Source organism: Nothobranchius furzeri, chromosome 3 (genome assembly GCF_043380555.1).
Source record: "Nothobranchius furzeri strain GRZ-AD chromosome 3, NfurGRZ-RIMD1, whole genome shotgun sequence".
Classification (NCBI taxonomy): Eukaryota; Metazoa; Chordata; class Actinopteri; order Cyprinodontiformes; family Nothobranchiidae; genus Nothobranchius; species Nothobranchius furzeri.
The window spans coordinates 62,839,330-62,858,478 of record NC_091743.1 but is presented as its reverse complement, the minus strand read 5'-3'; the positions used below and the strand labels follow the sequence as shown (position 1 = coordinate 62,858,478).

Here is a 19,149-nt window from a genome sequence, read left to right as displayed (position 1 = left end):
GAATCAATACAGCAATGACCTGCTTGAATCCCAATAAGTCTTAGATTGTTATATTACAAGTGACATGCATCTGTGTGTTGATCTGATGGAGTCTCGTCGTCGACGCTTTCACCTGGTTCAGCTGATGGCGGTCAAAGTGCACACAAAAAGGGTTCTGAGTGATGTGTTAAATTTCGTGATATTAAAAAACAAAAAAAGGAGTTTAAACGTGTAGATTTCTCACAACCAGTGACATCGGAGCTCTGTTTAAGATTAATAAAGCATATTTTTCTGAAATCATGTAGCCCTGGTATACATGACAATAAAGAGCCGCTACTTCAACAATACAAAAGCAATTTAAAAGCGCTTTATAAATAAAGTCGATTTGATTTGATTTGAATTGAATTTAGCATCAACATGAATGCAACAAAATGTTGACTTCCACAATTTTTTTATTAAAAGGGTTCTACATAATTAAATTGTATGGTTAAACAACTCCCTAATGATATCTATATACCCGTTGCTGTAGTTGTTGTTGTTATTATTATTATTATTATTATTATTATTGGGGCAGCAGTAGATCAGAAGGTAGAGTGGGTTGACCAGTAATCGGAAGGTTGCAGGTTTGATTCCAGCTCTGACCAGAGAGCGTGAATGTGTGCTTGGGCAAGACACTTAACCCACCTTGCCTGCTGGTGGTGGTAGGAAGGACCAATGGTGCCAGTGCTCGGCAGGCCTCGGCTCTGTCAGCGCACCCCTGGGCTGCTGTAGCTATACCATAGCTCATCCATACCAGCGTGTGAATGAATGGATGACTGACTGTGTTATGAAGCGCTAAGAAGGTGTTATACAAATACAGGCCATTTACCATTCATTATTATTATTATTATAAGTTTTGATAACCAGTTTTCTTGTCCGGGGATCGGACCGCCAAGGCTCCTGCCTCGGTCTGCCACCCAATCCACATTGCACCGGACCCTTCATGTTCCTCCTGCAGGAGGTGGGCCCATGTATTTGGTTCAGAGTGGGCCCGGCCGGGCCCCATGGGTGAAAGCCCGGCCACCAGGTGCTCACTCACGGACCCCAACCCCAGGCCTGGCTCCAGGGAGGGACCCCGGTAACCCTCCGGGCCGGGTACTCCAACTCTGTTTTTACGTCCATGAAAGATTTTCTGAACCGTTCTTTGTCTCGCCCTTCTCCTAAGACCCATTTGTCATGGGAGACCCTACTAGGGGCACAAAGTGCCCCAGACAACATAGCTCCTAGGATCATTAGGGCACTCAAACTCCTCCACCACGATAAGGTGACGGTTCAAGGAGGAGCCTTTGCTGGAGTTGCTCCGGGTGAGAGGCGGAGGGCTGGGGTTGGCTTTTTGTTAGCCCCAAGACCCTCTGCCTGTGTGTTGGGGTTTACCCCGGGGGACGAGAGGGTAGCTTCCCTGCGCCTTCGGGTTGGGTAACGGGGCCTGACTGTTGTTTGTGCTTATGTGCCAAATAGTTCAGATTACCCACCCTTGTTGGAGTCCCTGGGACGAGTGCTAGATAGTGCTCCATTAGGAGACTCCATTGTCCTGCTGGGGGACTTCAATGCTCATGTGGGCAATGACAGCATGACCTGGAGGGGTGTGATTGGGAGGAACGGCCTGCCTGATCTGAACTCGAGTGGTGTTTCATTATTGGACTTCTGTGCAAGCCGCAGTTTGGCCATAACGATCACCATGTTCGAACATAAGGATGCCCACCGGTACACTTGGTACCAGGGCAGCCTAGGATGCAGGTCGATGACAGACTTTGTAGTCGTATCATCTGACCTGCGGCCGTATGTTTTGGACACCCGAGTGGAGAGGAGTGGAGCTGTAAACTGATCACCACCTGGTGGTGAGTTGGATCAGATGGCAGGGGAAGATGCCGCGTAGACCTGGCAGACCCAAACGCATAGTGAGGGTCTGCTGGGAATGCTTGGCAGAAGAACCTGTCAAGACGGTCTTCAACTCCAACCACCGGCAGAGCATTGACCGCATCCCGAGAGCAGTGGGGGACATCGACTCCGAGTGGGCCTTGTTCCACTCTGCGATTGTAGAGGTGGCTGTTGCCAGCTGTGGTCGCAAGGCGGCTGGTGCCAGTCGTGGTGGCAACCCCAGTACCCGCTGGTGGACACCAGAGGTTCGGGGAGGCTGAAGAAGGAGGCCTACAGGGCGTGACTGGTCTGTGGGTCTCCAGAGGCAAAATCTCGGGCGTGGGAGGAGTTTGGTGGGGCCATGGAGAAAGACTATCGATCAGCGCCAAAGAGGTTCTGGCAAACTGTCCAGCGCCTCAGGAGAGGGAGGCAGCAACTCGCTCACACTGTTTACAGTGGGGATGGGGAGCTGCTGATGTCAACTGGGGCTATAGTCAGGCGGCGGAAGGAATACTTTGAGGAGCTCCTCAATCCCACCTACGCGCATTCCCAGGAGGAGCCAGAGCCGGGAGACCTGGGGATGGACTGTCCAATCTCTGGGGCAGAAGTTACTGAAATAGTCAAACAACTACACAGCGGCGGAGCCCCGGGGGCAGATGAGATTCGTCCTGGGTATGTCAAGGCTATGGATGTTGTAGGGCTGTCGTGGTTGACATGTCTCTGCAACATTGTGTGGTCATTGGGGCAGTTCCTGTGGAGTGGCAGACTGGGGTGGTGGTCCCCATCTTTAAGAAGGGTGACCTGAGGGTGTGTTCCAACTATAGGGGATCACACTCCTCAGCCTCCCTGGAAAGGTCTACTCCAAGGTACTGGAGAGGAGGGTCCGATCGATAGTTTAATCTCAGATTGAAGAGGAGAAATGTGGTTTTCATCCTGGCCGTGAAACTGTGGACCAGCTCTATACCCTTGCAAGGGTGATGGAGGGGGCATGGGAGTTTGCCCAACCAATCCACATGTGTTTTGTGGATTTGGAGAAGGCTTATGACCGTGTCCCCAGGGGCACCCTGTGGGGGACGCTCCAGGAGCATGGGGTGGGTGGCCTTTTGTTAAGGGCCATTCAGTCCCTTTATCAGAGGAGCGTGAGTTTGGTCCGCTTAGCCGTTAATAAGTCAGACCTGTTCTCGGTGAGTGTTGGACTCCGCCAGGGCTGTCCTTTGTCACCGGTTCTGTTCATTACCTTTATGGACAGAATTTCTAGGCGCAGCCGTGGTGTGGAGTGTGTCGAGTTTGGTGGCAGGAGAATTTTGTCTCTGCTTTTTGTGGATGATGTGGTCCTCCTAGCTTCATCCAGCTCTGACCTTCAGCTCTTGCTGGGTAGGTTCGCGGCCGAGTGTGAAGCGGCTGGGATGAGGATCAGCACCTCCAAATCTGAGACTGGGAAAGGGTGGCTTGCCAACTCCGGGTCGGGAGAGAGGTCCTACCTCAAGTGGAGGAGTTCAAGTATCTCGGGGTCTTGTTCACGAGTGAGGGTAGGAGAGATCAGGAGACCGACAGGCGGATTGGTTCGGCGTCTGCAGTGATGTGGACGCTGAGCCGATTTGTCGTGGTGAAGAGGGAGCTGAGCCAGAAAGCCAGGCTCTACATCCCAATCCTCACATATGGTCATGAGCTTTGGGTAATGACCGAAAGAATGAGATCGCGAATACAAGCGGCTGAAATGAGTTTCCTCCCTAGGGTGGCCGGGCTCAGCCTTAGAGATAGGGTGAGGAGCTTGGACATTCGGAAGGGACTCGGGGTAGAACCGCTGCTCCTCCAGATCGAAAGGAGTCAGTGCTCCTCCAGATCGAAAGGAGCCAGTTGAGGTGGTTTGGGCATCTGGTCAGGATGCCTCCTGGATGCCTCCCTGGGGAGGTGTTTCGGGCATGTCCTGCCGGCAGGAGGCCCCTGGGTCGACCCAGGACACGTTGGAGAGGTTACATCTCCAATCTGGTCCGGGAACGCCTTGGGGTCCTGCCGGAGGAACTGGTGGAGGTGGCCGGGGAGAGGACGGTCTGGAGCTCCCTAGTTGAGATGCTGCCCCCGCGACCCGGACCCGGATAAGCGGAGGAAGACAATGACGTTTAGTTTTGATCTAAAAATGTCTTCTTGAAAAAGAAACTAATGTATTTAACTGATTCTAATACACTCACAAAAACAAGATACTCATTTGTGTTTAGTCATTGCCATTTTAACCAGCCCTTGATAATTAAGTAGAAACACTGATCAAACTCCTATAAGGATGTCTAAGGATCTGGAAATGATTCGACTTCACAGCAAATCCCAGAGGAACCATTCTGAAGCCATTATCGGGCCATTATTATTTCTGTCCGGCAACTGTTAATCATTTGTTGTAACACTAAATAAAAACATTTGCCAGGTTTTTCAATAAGACAAGTTGACTAATGATTATTGATATTTAAAAGATAAATGAGAAGCTCCATAAACCTTTGAAATGCCATATTAAGGTTTTTGGAGCTATCAGATATTTTTCCAGACTGTGGAGTCACGTTTCTTTTATTTTTTTACACTCAGACATCTTTCTGTTACAGCAAAGCTAGCAGGCTTGCAAATTCAAACACATAGTGAGTCATTTATAAAATCTTCTGAGTCTTATATGTCAGATTTGTTTGCATGAGCAGCCGAATGTTCTCCCTTACGTTAGATTGGATGGATGAGAAGACTACCTGGGAACTTCAAACTGACAATCCACAAGAATTCTGTTTTTTCTTTATATGCACTGCAATATTTTTACTCACAAAAAAAATTACCGTAAATCCTCTAATACAGGCCCGGGCCTCTATTTGACTCAAGCTCATCAAGCTCCAGGCCTTTATTGGAAGGAGGGCCAGTATTAGAGGCAGGCCTCTATTTCCATTTGAGCAAAATGAACTAATGTTCATTGGAGTTTTTGACAATTAAAATTGCGCCCACATTTTCAAAGTTAAACACATTTCTTTTAACAACGGTAGTTTCTGCTTCAGCCATCTCCCCCCTCCCCCTGCTTTAGCCCTCTCCCCCCTCCCCCTGCTTTAGCCCTCTCCCCCCTCCCCCTGCGCAGCGGCCGCAAACTCACTGATGCGCCTGCAGCCTCTCGGAGTTCCTGCTGCTCTAAACATTAAAATAATTATTTCATTTTCTGTTCCTCACTTCTGATGACCTTCAATGGTGTCTGTTTGTTGCAACAGCAGGTACAAAAACTAACTTGTTTTTATTTTGACTATTTTTCTGTCCTGCCTGTTTATTATCTTCCTGCATCTCCTCTCAATCCTAAAGAAAAACTGCTACCTGGGTTCATATATATTCACCTCATGAGTTACCTTTGAACTGCAGTTCTAAAAGATCTACCGACCGCAAAAACAGCGGAGTGCTCGCTGTTTGTCGGCCGTATCAGTGATCAGTGCGTCGGAGGACAAGGTGATGCGCGCAGCGCCCCGCTCCACAGCATGCAGCAAACGCATCAGGCGCAAATAAAAGACAGAAAACATTAAAGGAAATGAACTGACATGAACGATCGCGTGTTAAATTAGTTTTTGAGGTGGCGACACCTGATTGTTACTGTGGCCGTGCTCAGGAGGCAGATCTACCGACCGCGAAAACAGCGGAGCGCTCCCTGCTTGCCGGCCGCATCAGGGACAAGTTGATGCGCCCCGCTCCACAGCAGCGATACACATCAGGCGCAAATAAAAGACAGAAAACATTAAAGGAAATGAACCGACATGAACGATCGCGTGTCAGTGCCTACGGTCTGGCACAGCGCGTTGCCCCCCCCCCCCCCCACCCCCACCCCCACCCCCTGAGCGCAGGAGCTTGTCACCTGCTGACAGCAGGCTGCTGTCTTTTCCGAGGGCTGCATCTTGCCGGTCATTATCACGTGACAGCGACTAGTCGACGACAGGCATAAAAAGTCACTATAGTGAAGTTGACTAGTTCATACACCCCCTACTGCTGCTCTCCAGAGTGTTCTGCAGCATAATCAGCACGTTCTCTTTGAACTTGATAGTGTAATGACCTGGCTGGGGTTGTAAGCCAGGTGCATTCTGGGTATTGTGTCATATGTGTTTCCTATCATTCTGCTAGTTCCTATGTGCTGATTTGCGTGTTGTGTGAGTGTTATGTAAGCCACAGGGAAGGTGATGTGTGTTCTGTGGAGCGGGTTGAATTAGCATGGTTAACTGACACCGTGACTCTGTGTGGTAGGAGCGTGATAGAGGATCGTGTCTGTAGCGTTACAAAGCGTTGAAGAAAATGCTTAATAAAGGTCTGCGTGAACGTCTGCTGCCTCCTGCTGGTTGATTTGGGGACTATAACCCTGCCACCGGGACGCTCATACTTGCTTGTTACTACATTCCACCCGGCCACAATAAGAGACCGGCCATTATTTACCTAAACTAACTCTGACACCGGCCACAATTGGAGACCCGGCCTTTAATTGAATACCGGCCTGTATTAGAGGATTTACGGTAATAAAACATTTTTTTTAAATCTGCATCAGCGCTGCTAAAATGTGAAATGCAAATGGAACATTTCATGGTCACACGGTTTACACGAGCTACTGCAGAATGAGTCATCAGCTCTTCTGATGGGTTTTTATGGAAATAAGCTCTAAAACACTGTTAGCAACACCAACAAAATCGATGTCCTCATAAGATAAGTGATTCCATGTAAAATCACACTGAATTTGACATGTTGGTGGATTTTAAAAACCAGCCAAAATATCTGTGAAACTTTCCTTAAAGTAGCAAATTTCCTACAAGAGAATATCTTCCTAATCAAACATAAAGGGTGTTACTGCAGTGATTGACTGCTGAGCCACATTATTGCTACTGTCGCCCTCAAGGTCATTCCTACTGCACTGCAGGGGAACACCTGTGTGAGTGCTGGTGCGTGTCTGTGTCTGTGTGTTTGTACCCAATGTGCGGTTTTGCTTCCTCACAGAGCAAAATGGCTGTGTATCATTTATAATCTGTCCTCTGAGAGTCATCTCTCTATCTCCTTCCCTCACTGCCCCCCATTTCATTCTCTTGCCTGTTTCTACTTCTTCCAGCTTCTTTACAGAGTCACAAGGGTAAGGAAGGAGAAGGAAGGGCAAACACAAGGAGGAGGTGGTGAGTTGCAGAGCAGGAGAAATTGTCCTTATTAAAGGGACGGCAGCTCCATGTGAGAGATCCCTTGTGGGACAGAGATTAAATAGACTGCGTCAGAAGGGAGCGTGCTCGAGGTGGTGCGACTGGAGGACGTGAGTAGTATGATCATCAGGGAAGGAAGGATGGACGGAGGGTGGAGAATGGAGGGTAGCAAAAGGAGGAGAGGTGAGATGAGAAACAGACAGGCGAGAACGGACGGAGGAGGTGAATGTGTGGAAATGTCCCAAAATTCACACTAAAAGGAAATGCTCATTTATGAAGGGGGTATGAACATAATGGTAGGAAACAAAGACACGTTTGAATACAGAGGAATAAAAACTGAAAGGAGATGGCAGGGAGGGCAAGTAGTATGATTCAAGAGAACTCCGCTGTCATGGGGAGAAGAGAGAGGTGAGGATGTAGACGGCAGATGAAAGGGGCAGACGGTTTCCGGATGTGTGTACAGAATTTATAAATACATCATCATGGTAACAGGACAAACCACAGGGAGTAAAACGGACTACTGCTCCGATTCTATTACACAATAAAGTCAGAGTAACAGTAACACACAACAGGAGAGGAAATCAATGCTACACATTAGGGATGTGAATCTCTGAGCAACTCACGATTTGATTCGATTCCAATTGTCGGGGTGTCGATTCGATTCAGAATCGATTCTCGATTTAAAGCGATTCACAATCAATATTAACAGAGTCAGTTCTAGGATTAACTACTTTGTTGTGCAAGTTAGTTCAAGCTATGGGAATTTTTTATTTTTCTTTAAACTGGTCATGCTAAAAAAAGCTAATTTACAAGGTAAAATAAAGTGATTCTAAAACTGTAAACAGAAATTATCTTTTGACCAAAAGGCAACATTTATTTTTGCTTACCTTGTAAAATTTAACAAATCTTTAGTTACCTAAAAGTAGCTTTGAAAGTGATACAATCACATACTTTTTAGTATCTGTGGAAACAAGTTTAAAATTTGATTCCTCAACCTGTTAAAAAAAAGTGCCTCAGATTTCTTACAAAGGAAAATGTTTTCTCTCATTTATCAATAACTTAAAATAAATACATGAGTAATCCTGAGCCCTCACTTATCAACTTAGAAAATAAATATGAGAATATCTCAAATTTCTGAGTATGGAAAAAAAATTACATTCTAGTCCCCATTTATCGGCAGATTCAAAAATAAATCATCCCAATTTATGGGACCACAAAAGTAAACGGAGTACTAACTCTCCTAACAAAGACCAAAAAAACACAAAAGTGCATCTCAAACCGGTAACATGCTTCCTGGAATCGATTCTGAACCTTTGTGAATCAATTCTGAATCTTTATAAATAAGAATCCCAATTCAGACTTGAATCGATTTTTTTTCAGCACCTCTACTACACATGCACCTGACTCTCCACATTAGTGTGAAGCCTTTAAACCATAACACAAAGAAAACAATAGACATTCAAATTGTTCTGCACAAATTCCCATATGTGTCATTCATTACATGATATGTGCAAGAAATCACATATCTGGGCTGTTTGTATGAGCCCAATCAGAAACTTTCTCCCATAAAACACACAAGCTGCTGTGTGCACAAACGTTTATTAAACTGTAATTTTCCATCTGAAGTCTGTTGAATGATGATAACCTGCATATCTGCAAGAAGTTTGGTCTCCACTAATCAAGGCCTAATGAGCCATAACATCTTAAAGCAAATTGAGGCTAACTAATCTTACTCTTTTTCAGCAGAGATGAATTAATATCAATCAACAGTCAAGGTCACAGAAAAGCAACGCACTAATTTTCCACAGTCATGTGCTACTTTTCTGGCATTGTTACACGGCAACTAACTTAGTGAAAGACACAGGAGTAGAAGAGAGAGATGATGAAGGTTACTGATGTAGAGCACGTCTATTTAGGCTACGCTGCACAACGGCCCACTGGGATGCCAGCAACCGACCGGCACACTGAAATAGAAACAGGAGCAAAGGAGAAAGGAGACAGGAGGAGAGGTAAGGAGTCGTGAGTTAAAAAAGAAGGACGGTAGAAGAATAAAACAGGTTGATGAGGAAGACACCTGAGGACAACCCAAAGAGAGATTTAAGTGGATACGAAGATATAGAGACAGTCAGAGGACTTAAATGAATAAACATGGAAGATGATGATGATGAGGATGATGATGATGATGAGGATGAGGATGAGGATGATGATGATGATGATGATGATGATGATGATGATGATGATGATGATGATGATGATGAGATTGTACTGGATGAATCTGATTAGGCTTTTCTCTTATAACTTCCATGTACATTTGTTCCTTACAAGCTTAGAGTAAAAACTATTTGTGGTGGCAGAGAAGTTGTGGTTTTTCAACAGACATAAATGTTGTTCTGTTGTACGATGGCTTAGCTACAGCTTGTCTGTTTCCAGAAGTTCTGCTCCTAAAGATGGGATGTGTCTACTGGTTGCTCTACCTTTGAAGCAGGCCCCCTTCTTTCACAGACACGGGTCCAGACCCTTACTTCCTGACCATAGGTCCACAGAGGAACAAAAAAAATGAATGCAAGTCAATAGCGGTGCCTCATAGAGGTAGAGGTTACACTATACCATCATAAACCCCTCCTTTGTTCTCCCCCTTGGGAGAGGTAAGGGGGGTGAACAGAAAAGGGTATAATTGAGGTGCAGTGGCTCTACTGGGCAGGAGATACTCCTGAGATCTTGTGACTGTCTCCTCATTTTGATATTGCATTAATGAAATATTGTTTTCTAATTGCTTTAACCCTTTGATGCATAATGGTCACTACAGTGGACAGGTACTCAAAATTGTTATTTATTTATTTTTGCTATTAAGCACAGCTGTTGAAGACTTTATTGCATGTGAGCCCCTCCATTTGGACTTCAGCAAGTCAAGCCAACATATTTCATGCTCAGAATGCACGCTGTCCACTGAGGTGGACATGTAATAAATTATTTGTAAATTAACAAAATGTTACAAAAAATATTTGTTGAAATTTGTTTCATTCACACCTAAAGATGAATGAAAAAAAATTGTTTAAAAAATCATGGTTGAAGATTTCATAATTCATGCATCAAAGGGTTAACGAGAACCTAAACACAATTCAACAAAAGTAAACTTTTCTTGTTTTAGATCTGGTTCAAAATCAAGAAATGAAACTAATCAGATGGAAGGAAAACAATATTATTTTAGATAACATGACTGGTTTTCCTATAGTCAACTAGTCTGGCTTATAATCTGATAAATTAATAAGGAGAGATTCGTTATTTCAACCTGATTATGTAAACTTCTTCCCTGAGTAATCCACAAAAGCACTACCAGACGTGACTTCTAGATCTTTAATTTAAATGCATTGCTTAGAATAATATTCTCAAAACCTTTTATTTTTCACCACATATAAAAAATTAAGTAAAACATTTTTGGCATAGAGAGTTATTTTCAACACAATAAGAAAAGTCAGGTTGACTACATTGTTTTTTATTACTAAGCACGACCTGTTCTCTTTCAATAGCTTAGTAGCATGATTTAACAGTCCTTAATAACAGAACTAATAAATGGTGTCGGCTAAATCTATCAGCACACATTGCTGCTGAAGGAGGACAACAAAGATAAGGCTGGTATTAGGGCTGCACGATTAAAATGTCATATTGATCAGTATCAATAGTTGCTGAAAAATATATATTTTTTAAACTGTAGAAAATATATTTCTACATAAACGTGCACAATGGCCATTTTATGCTATTCCTTAACTACCTAAAATGAATATACAGACAATATTTTACTTAAACATGTTTATCTTACTAAGACTGAATGATTTCAGGAAAAGATTGAATTGTGATTGATTTTCTAGCAGAAATTGAGATTTCCATTCAATTCATGGTTTTCTTCAAATCAAGGTTCAGCTGCAGCACATTATTCATATTACATAGTGATAATTATAAACATGACAGGAAATGACTTCATCCTGGTTTCACCAGGGCTGCCAACTCTCAGGCACTGAGCGTGAGAGCATCTGACCCTCACCACAAGCTCTCACGCCACACATCCAATATCTCACCAATATTATATAAGAAATGTTAAATGGCCTACCTTACGTGAAGGCAGTATCATTGGTCTTTATAGGCAGACAACAACACCATCCATCCCAGTATTAATCAGGAGGGCTTTGATGGTATTAATACTTAATACCGCCCAACCTTACAGGTGACAGCACTAACAGATAGTGTCCTATCTGAGTAACTTGCTATTCTTTATTCAAAAGATTTAGATTTTGACTTTGAAAACAGGAAATGGCTCCTGTTCCTTCATGCTGGACAATGACATAAAGAGGCTTTAATATTTTTGTTTTAGCTCAGCTGTTTCCTGAAAAATTACTGGTCCTTCTAGTGCTATTCAAATGTCTTTTACCTGAAGAGAAGCAGGCTGAATTCACCAACCTTTGTAGAAACTAAGATGTAGGTTGACAGCTAGGTTTCTGTTGACCCTCTGACAGAAAGACTTCACCTTACAATAACCTACAAGGTGACACATGCGTAACTACATCCTGGGTGCAGGTACACAGTACACGGAACGAGGCTACTGAGAAAAGTAAAGTGGGAGCACCAGAGAAACAAGAACAGGCATTAAATATTCTAAATTTCCCTGAAACATGGTTAATGCATGTGTTTTTCCTTGATAGCTGTTATGTTCAAAATGTATTGAATGTCTTAAAAACGTATTGCAACATCTCATCTGAATGCCTGCTCGTGAGCGTGTAGCTTTTGCTTTTTTTCTAGACTTACAGACCTGCCTTTTATGTATTTGTGTCTTACTTTAACCATTTATGAACTGTTAGTATCATGTAAAGGGGACTAGTATATGCTACATTATACAAAGCTAACCTTGATCTGAGCCTACAGTCAACTGTAGGCCCCTGGGACACATCGCCATTTCACGTACTGCAAATGATGACAGCAAGCATTACCAAGATTGCATTTCTGTGGTTAAATGTTCCGTTAGCATGAAAAGGACCCGGCACACTATAGATGTAAATGCTGCCAGCCACTGAGGCTTTTATTGAGAGTAGAAATAAGTATTTAATTCTCAGTTGAGAATTACAAATAGATATAATTAAAAAAAACACTCTGTATGTGAATGTATCTGTGTGTAATTGATAGATACGTATTTGTTTTATGTTTTAAAACTAGGAAGTTTAAAGATCTGTTGAAGAAGTTTTTAGGAAAAAATCCATCCTGAGGATCCATCTATTCACCACTTCTGTGAAATTCAAACTAATTTATTATAATTTACCTAATTATTTATTATTATTTTCTAAAACCTTAAACTCAAGTGATAGAAAGGGCTGCACTGGGGAGGGAGCAATGGAAGGAGAGGCTAATAACAGTTGGCGGGTTAGCAGGGGAGAACATTGGAGAAACCAGAGAAATTTGGCAGGCGATTGCGGAAAGTTATCATGGGGAGTGAGCCAAAAATCGGATTGCCCTCGGACAATTTCTCTCTCCCCGCCCTGATTCTCAAAAAATTCCAAAGTCCAACCCTGGGCAGAACCAGGAGGACATGCTACCTCACAAATGCAGAGATCCATACTGGAATAATCAGTCTTTAGGGCCACTTCTGAGCACCCAAACTCAGCTAAAATCATGAGGAAGAGCAGCCCGGGACAAATGCAGAGAACCAGGTGGGATTTAGCAGTCTGTTGGCCTGCTCCTGGGTACTCGGCCTTGGTCAGACCCGGAGGGGGGGGGGGGGGGGGGGGGTGGCTGGATCAGAAAAACCAGGCATGAATTGCTAGAAAGGTTCATCTTCAAATGTACATTTCCAGCCACCTACCTCATCTACCTTAGCCACCTTAGCTTATCTAGCGATTAACTGAAGAAGAACATGGCCCCTTTGTGAACTTGCATACGTCACAGCAGACGTTCTCACAAGGTGATACCGGCCTGATTCCTTTGAATTTAAATGGAATTGCTGCCTCTACGTGCAATCGCTACAAAAATTACTGGATTCAATCGTAAGAACAGGAGATGAAAAAAACTGCATATAGATTTGGAAAACTATTTTATTTTAACCAAAATATACATAATGCGGCTTTAATCAACACAAACAAACTCCACCTGTTGTTTTGTTGCTTTCTTTAATTTACTTTGGCTTCATAGCAGGTGACTAGAAAGCACCTTCATTTATTTTTCATCTGCTCATTTGCTGGTATAATATTACATATATGCATTAAGCTCCATTTGTGAAGTCAGAACCAAAATGGCACCAAAGCAGACAAAAGCAGCTTCAGTTATTAGCAGAGTCAAATATAATTTCAGCAACCCAGGCACATCTTGCTCATCATCACAATCATGTATATTTTTATTGTACTTTACTGCTTCAATGCAAGAAACATCACCTCAACTTGAACATAAAGTGTCTTGGTATTGATCGGTATTAATGTGGTAACATCTCGCAGAAGGAACATGAGAGGAACCTATCCATTTGCTGCCGCTCTCTACTGTTGTTGTGGAGAGGAGATGTTCTCTCTGAACCAGCAGCTTTTTCTAGAAACCTGGTGAAGTAGGTTTTAAACCCAACAGCTCAATGACATCTATTCTTGGAAACCAAGCAGTAGCTTGATAGCCTATCTAGCTCCTAAATGATTCATATCAGGCACCTGCTGACTATCTGAGGGAAATGCTAGCTTTCTGAGACAGAGTATACCCCTACATGGAAAGCCATGAGTAAATATATTACATAATACAAGAATATTTTCGTGCATTATACACTACTGTTGGGCACTACCAATAAACCCAAATAATAGGATTTGGAAATATGCATCAACACACCTGCAATTTTTCTTTTTTCCTCCCTTGGCAGAATTTGTTATTTGTCTGTTAGCCACATTCCTCAAAATGTCAGACTTTTTTGTAAATAATACACTGAAGGTGATGAAATGTCTAGCTTAGAAGTAATAAACTTTTGATGCGGTTCCAGATGCAGATCTGTATCAATTAATTATTTATCAAGCCTTGTAGTTAGAGTGCAGTCTCTGACAGCTCTTCCTCGTGTCTATGATCAAAAAGGTTTGCTGAGTTTACTTAGTCTCCTTTGCCATTTATAAAACCCAGCAGAAACTGAATTACAGTAAAAGTAAAAAAAAAAATCAGATTACAGCTTTAACATTCTTGTCTCTTTTGCTGTCAAAATGTAAAAATATTCCAGATCAAAGGGAATTCTAAAAAGAACTGACTTTAAAATATGTTGCACCAATATTTCCTGAGCTGATAATTTTACTGTCAGTAAACTTGAATATGAAACTATTTCTTTCCAATCAGCTTTTTGTGTGCAGATTATGTCATCTGGACTTGGTATTGGTCACCAGATAAAATAACAACTGCTGCTAAAAAGGAAAACATCAGACTAAGCCGTTAATAGATTGCAGATAGACCAGAAAGTTCTGTGTCCCTTTATCACCTTTAAAACATTTTGTGTACTCTATAACTTCATTTCTAAGCACACTGCATATGATAATGTTATTTAACAACAAATCTTCATTCTGCATAAACTATGAACATCTGAGGCATGATAATATTTGCACAAAATCACCTAAGATCTATGGTGCATTCATGAGCTGAAAAGTAAATCAAGCTTTTGTTTACCACAGCTGTGTGTTCATAGTCTTGGTAAAACTGGGTATTTTATAAATAACATATATCTTATTGTATAATATTTTATAAAAATATTACACTGGTCAGCTAGCAAAGAAAGATATAGTAGCTTGAGTAGTTTAGAATTTAATGTATTTTCATGACCAACTTTTGTAAGTATTCCTAGCGCCTCTACGGATAAAATTTACATAAAGACATTTAAAGTGTACAGATAAATTTTTCCAATTATATTTAAGAAAATTTTAATACAAATTTAGATTTTCTGCTCCTTCATTTCAGTCGTGTCCAGTTTGTGTTTGCAAATGCCAAAGCCATCTTCTGATTTGGCTAAAAAAGATGATGACAAATTGGAGGGGATGCTTCACTATTGGGGGGGGGGGGGGGGGGGGGGGGTTCTGAGAGGTTTCTGTGGATACATTTTTTCATGCCTTTCTCAAACGGGATCCCCCTCCCCAGTGTGTTATTCTGATGCTGTGCTTACGCATTCAGCAGGTGCTTCATGCTGGTTATGTTAGTCTGCCCTTTCATCAGTGATTTTAATTTGCACAATTTGCACTACCGAAGTATTAATAATCCATGTGCAAATCAAGAAGAAATATATTGGCCATATAACGGTGATCTGTATGTTCAGCACAACATTATACACTTTCCTTAAAATTACATTCAAACACAATCACTGACAAATATGGGGACTCACCTTCAGTAGGCGATGTTTTCAATCTTTTACACAGTCCCTCTACTTCTCCGTAGTCCTCCTGGAGCTTGTGCTTAGCCTCCGCGCCACGCAGCTCCATCAACGAGCGCAGCTCCATGACCGTGCAGCCAAAGCCCGCTGCATGGCTGCCCTCATTTCTTTGGTTCTTGGCATAGAAATCGCTATTTGACATGTCCCCCATGATGTCAGCTAGTCAAATCAGTTAGATTTGGGTTTGTTATTGCTTATTGAACAAAGGATTCCACACCAGAGCTAAGACTCATTAAAAAAGAATCCAAATTTGTTTAGAAGCAGCCAACACTGACAAAAAGCAGTATCTCTTGTGGGTAAAGAAGGTGATTAGGAAAAAAAAAAAAAAGATGGGGGGAAAAAATCCGTAAGGATGAATTGATGAGTAGCCTCGGCTTCAGGACACACAGACCAAAAATCATCCAAGAGAAGAAACAGGAGTGGGGGAAAGACAGCAACGAAGCAGGGGGGTGGGGAGGGGGGATCAAGATGACAAATCACAAGTGGGAAGCATCCAGGTAAGCACTGGACAGCCCCAGTGGTTAGGTCCTGAGAAGGGCAATGATAGTGGTTTCAAGTCCTGTAGCTCTCAGGCTCACCACGGCTGCGGTCCAGACCCACTCCATGTGTAGCTTCCCATTGCTGCTATTCCTTTCTTGCCTCCGTTGCCTCTCTGCTTCTACATGGTGGTCCTCCCCATCACTGTTACAGAGAAAGAGAAAGAGAGAAGGGGAACAAATTCAAGAGATGAATTCGGAGAAGTGAGGGAGGAGCAGTTGGAAAGAGAGCACAGGAATGAGCGCTGTGTTCTCAGGGCAGGGGTGAATGCAGCAGTAGATGGTGCACAGCTGAAGGACAGCCTCTCCTGGTTACTGCAGTAACTGTGCCTCTGCTGTTTCTATCTACTGCTGCTGCTGCCGCTGCTGCTGGTGCTACTGGTGCTGCTAACCTCATTCTGAACACACACACTAACTGACAGAGAGCGAGCAAAGATATAAAAGAGAAGGAGAGATGAGACTGCTCCTTTCTGGTGCAGAGAAGAGAGGAGTTGAGCCCGAGTGGGAGGCTGGGGCTGCTCTGACGGCAAAGCGGAGATGCGGAACGTAACACTGCGCTGTCACTGGGAGGATGGGCTGAGCTGTAAACCCGCCACCACTATCTCACCAGTAAGTAAAGCTGCTGCTGCAAGTGACCTCTTCGGCGCAGTCTCTGTCTCAGTAACACGTTCCCCTCTATTTAATGTCTTCTAACGCTTTGCACTGATGAATTTACTCAAGCTCTGCGGCATTTCCTCTTGCAATAACATTTAAATCCTAAACTAAACTACTAAACAGTCTACTGCCACAGCACAGATTTTCTTGGAATAAGGCAAATACGGAAGAATTATTTCTATTACCGTAAGTTCAATTCATTCATTCATTAAAAAATAAACTCGGTATGTGTATTATGTCTAGATACATTATTCTAATGCTCAAAGGAAAGCAAATTTAACACAAAAATACAAGCCGTGTCTGTTTTATATAAATCTTTGAAGCTTTGTTTTTTTCTGTCATTCTTTTTCACAATGTTTAAAGATGAGTACATAGTTAAAAACATTTAAAGTAACATCAAAAATGCTTAAAGGTGTGGTTCAAAAAACATTTTTTAATGATTATTTCTGATTATAATCGGTCACTCTGAGTTTTCATGCAGACTGAACATGAAAATTGTCTCCTACACCTATCTCCTGCATTAGCTTCAGATATAAAATAGACCGTGAAACCCTAGGATTTGAAAGCCTGACAGTGTGACATCATGCTGTCACGTAACATTCATGGACTCACCCTTCTTGACCCGTGACAGGGAAGGCTGTTGTTCGCTTAGCAACCAGGAAACAGCAGAGAATGTCTTGGCATATTAGAAGCTAACTGTTAGCATTAGCAACTCCGCCACCCAGCAAAACTCCTCCAGGCTTTTGTTACTTGTGGAGATAGAACATCAATGTTGCAAAGTAAACGGAGTCAGTGGTAGAGTCACGTTGCTGTTATCCAATCAGAGGCGGGATGTCCAAACATCAGGAAATAAAACTCCAAATCTTGTCCTCTGAATCTATCCTCTGATCTGGCAATTTTCTCATTCCTGAAACAGGCACACCAGGACCTTTTGTGCCCAGAGTACAACTTACAAAGCATTCACTCCTACTACAGGCCACTGCAAATTAGGGGTAGACCGAAATATGGGGCCGATATTTACCTTTACTTTTTTGTACATCAGCCGATATTTGTCCTTAGGAAAGCCAATTTTAAGTCAGGCACATCCTTGGGCAGCCCCATGCTGTTGCAGAATTTAATTTGAATGTATTTTTACATTTACTAATACCAAAATAAATAATAAATACTCTAAATTAACTCCATTTTAGTGTCTGACTTTAACACTGAGCAGTGTACAAAGTTAGGTTTTAACAGTTAAATTCAGAGTTCAAAAACGGATCCAGCTTCAGGAATTTTTTGCATTAACTGATGTTATTAGTGACATTTTAGCATGAAAATAAGGTGGAAAACATCTAGATATTGGCCATGAAAATTGGCAGTACATACCGGCCATCGGCTGACCATGTCTCCTACATATCGGCATCAGTATCGGCAATAGAAAAAACAATATTGGTCAACCTCTACTGCAAATGTATTGAATAAACGAGTGAACTACGCCTTTAAATCTGACCCTGGCCTATGAAATAAAGTAGGTACTATTTCATCATTTATATTCCCCTAAATTCATCCCCTAGCCTCAACAGCACCACAAATCATTTACTCGAGTCTATAGTGTTGACCAATAGAGTTGCGTATCCACAAGAAATAGCTGCCAATCAACTTCCCTATTCCCAGCATGTACTATGGGGTGATGGGGGATTTTAGCGTACCAACCTAACTTGAATGCTAACTCAACCTGCATTGAACTAATTTGTGTTTGTAAACGTCAGGGAGAAAGAGAAGGAAGGGGAACAAAAATGGAATCATATTTATGTAGTGGAGCTAAGTGATTAGCATAGCGTTTAACTTTTAACCTTACCCTACATTGGACTGTTGTTTTAGCCTGTTGTAGTGTTAGCAGTGGTGGGCTAATATCATGAGTGCCAGATTTCTGAAAATTTCCCTGCAAAAACTGCAGATCTGATTAAAATGAGTAATTACCAGCTCCTGCAGAACCTGATAAACACTGAGGAGATAATTGAGTTGGAATTAGGTGTGTCTAAGCAGGAACATATCGAATTTTCAGTTAGCGCTACAAGGCTGTGTGTGTGTGTGTGTGTGTGTGTGTGTGTGTGTGTGTGTGTGTGTGTGTGTGTGTGTGTGCGTGCGTGTGTGTGTGTGAGCGCGCAGTATGAGGTGTGACTTTCAGCTCCAACCAGAAAAGGCAAGAAAAGTGCCAGGATCTATAGCCATTCAAATTTGCGGTCCTTGATGAAATTTAACAAACCCCAGCTTTAATTACATGTAATAATTTCTAAAGTTAAACAAAAAAATAATAGATCAAATAAAATTGAATCTGTCTCCAATAATTTCCACATACGGGCCTTTATTCTCATTCAGTGAGATCAGGGACTTGGGCTGTGCCATACTAATCTGTCCCTACTAGATGATTCAAAGGTTCATCATTAATATTATTAACCAAAATAAACCTTCGCCTCACAGTTGCCCTTTATCACAACCCACCCACACAGAGGGGAACCTGGAATCAAAG

At 42.6% G+C, this 19,149-nt stretch overlaps 1 protein-coding gene across 14 annotated transcripts in view; it reads right to left on the bottom strand.

Annotated features, from left to right (window-relative positions):
- The window catches only part of atp2b2 (ATPase plasma membrane Ca2+ transporting 2), a 77,538-nt gene extending 61,788 nt beyond the window's left edge, over positions 1–15,750 (bottom strand). For all 14 annotated transcript variants that reach the window (XM_054735998.2, XM_070549376.1, XM_015959089.3 and 11 more), the window contains exon 1: positions 15,403–15,750. In XM_054735998.2, the coding sequence (XP_054591973.2) occupies positions 15,403–15,601 (199 nt within the window). In that variant the 5' untranslated portion in view covers positions 15,602–15,750. The remainder of the gene's footprint in view (positions 1–15,402) is intronic.
- Positions 15,751–19,149: the final 3,399 nt, after the last annotated feature.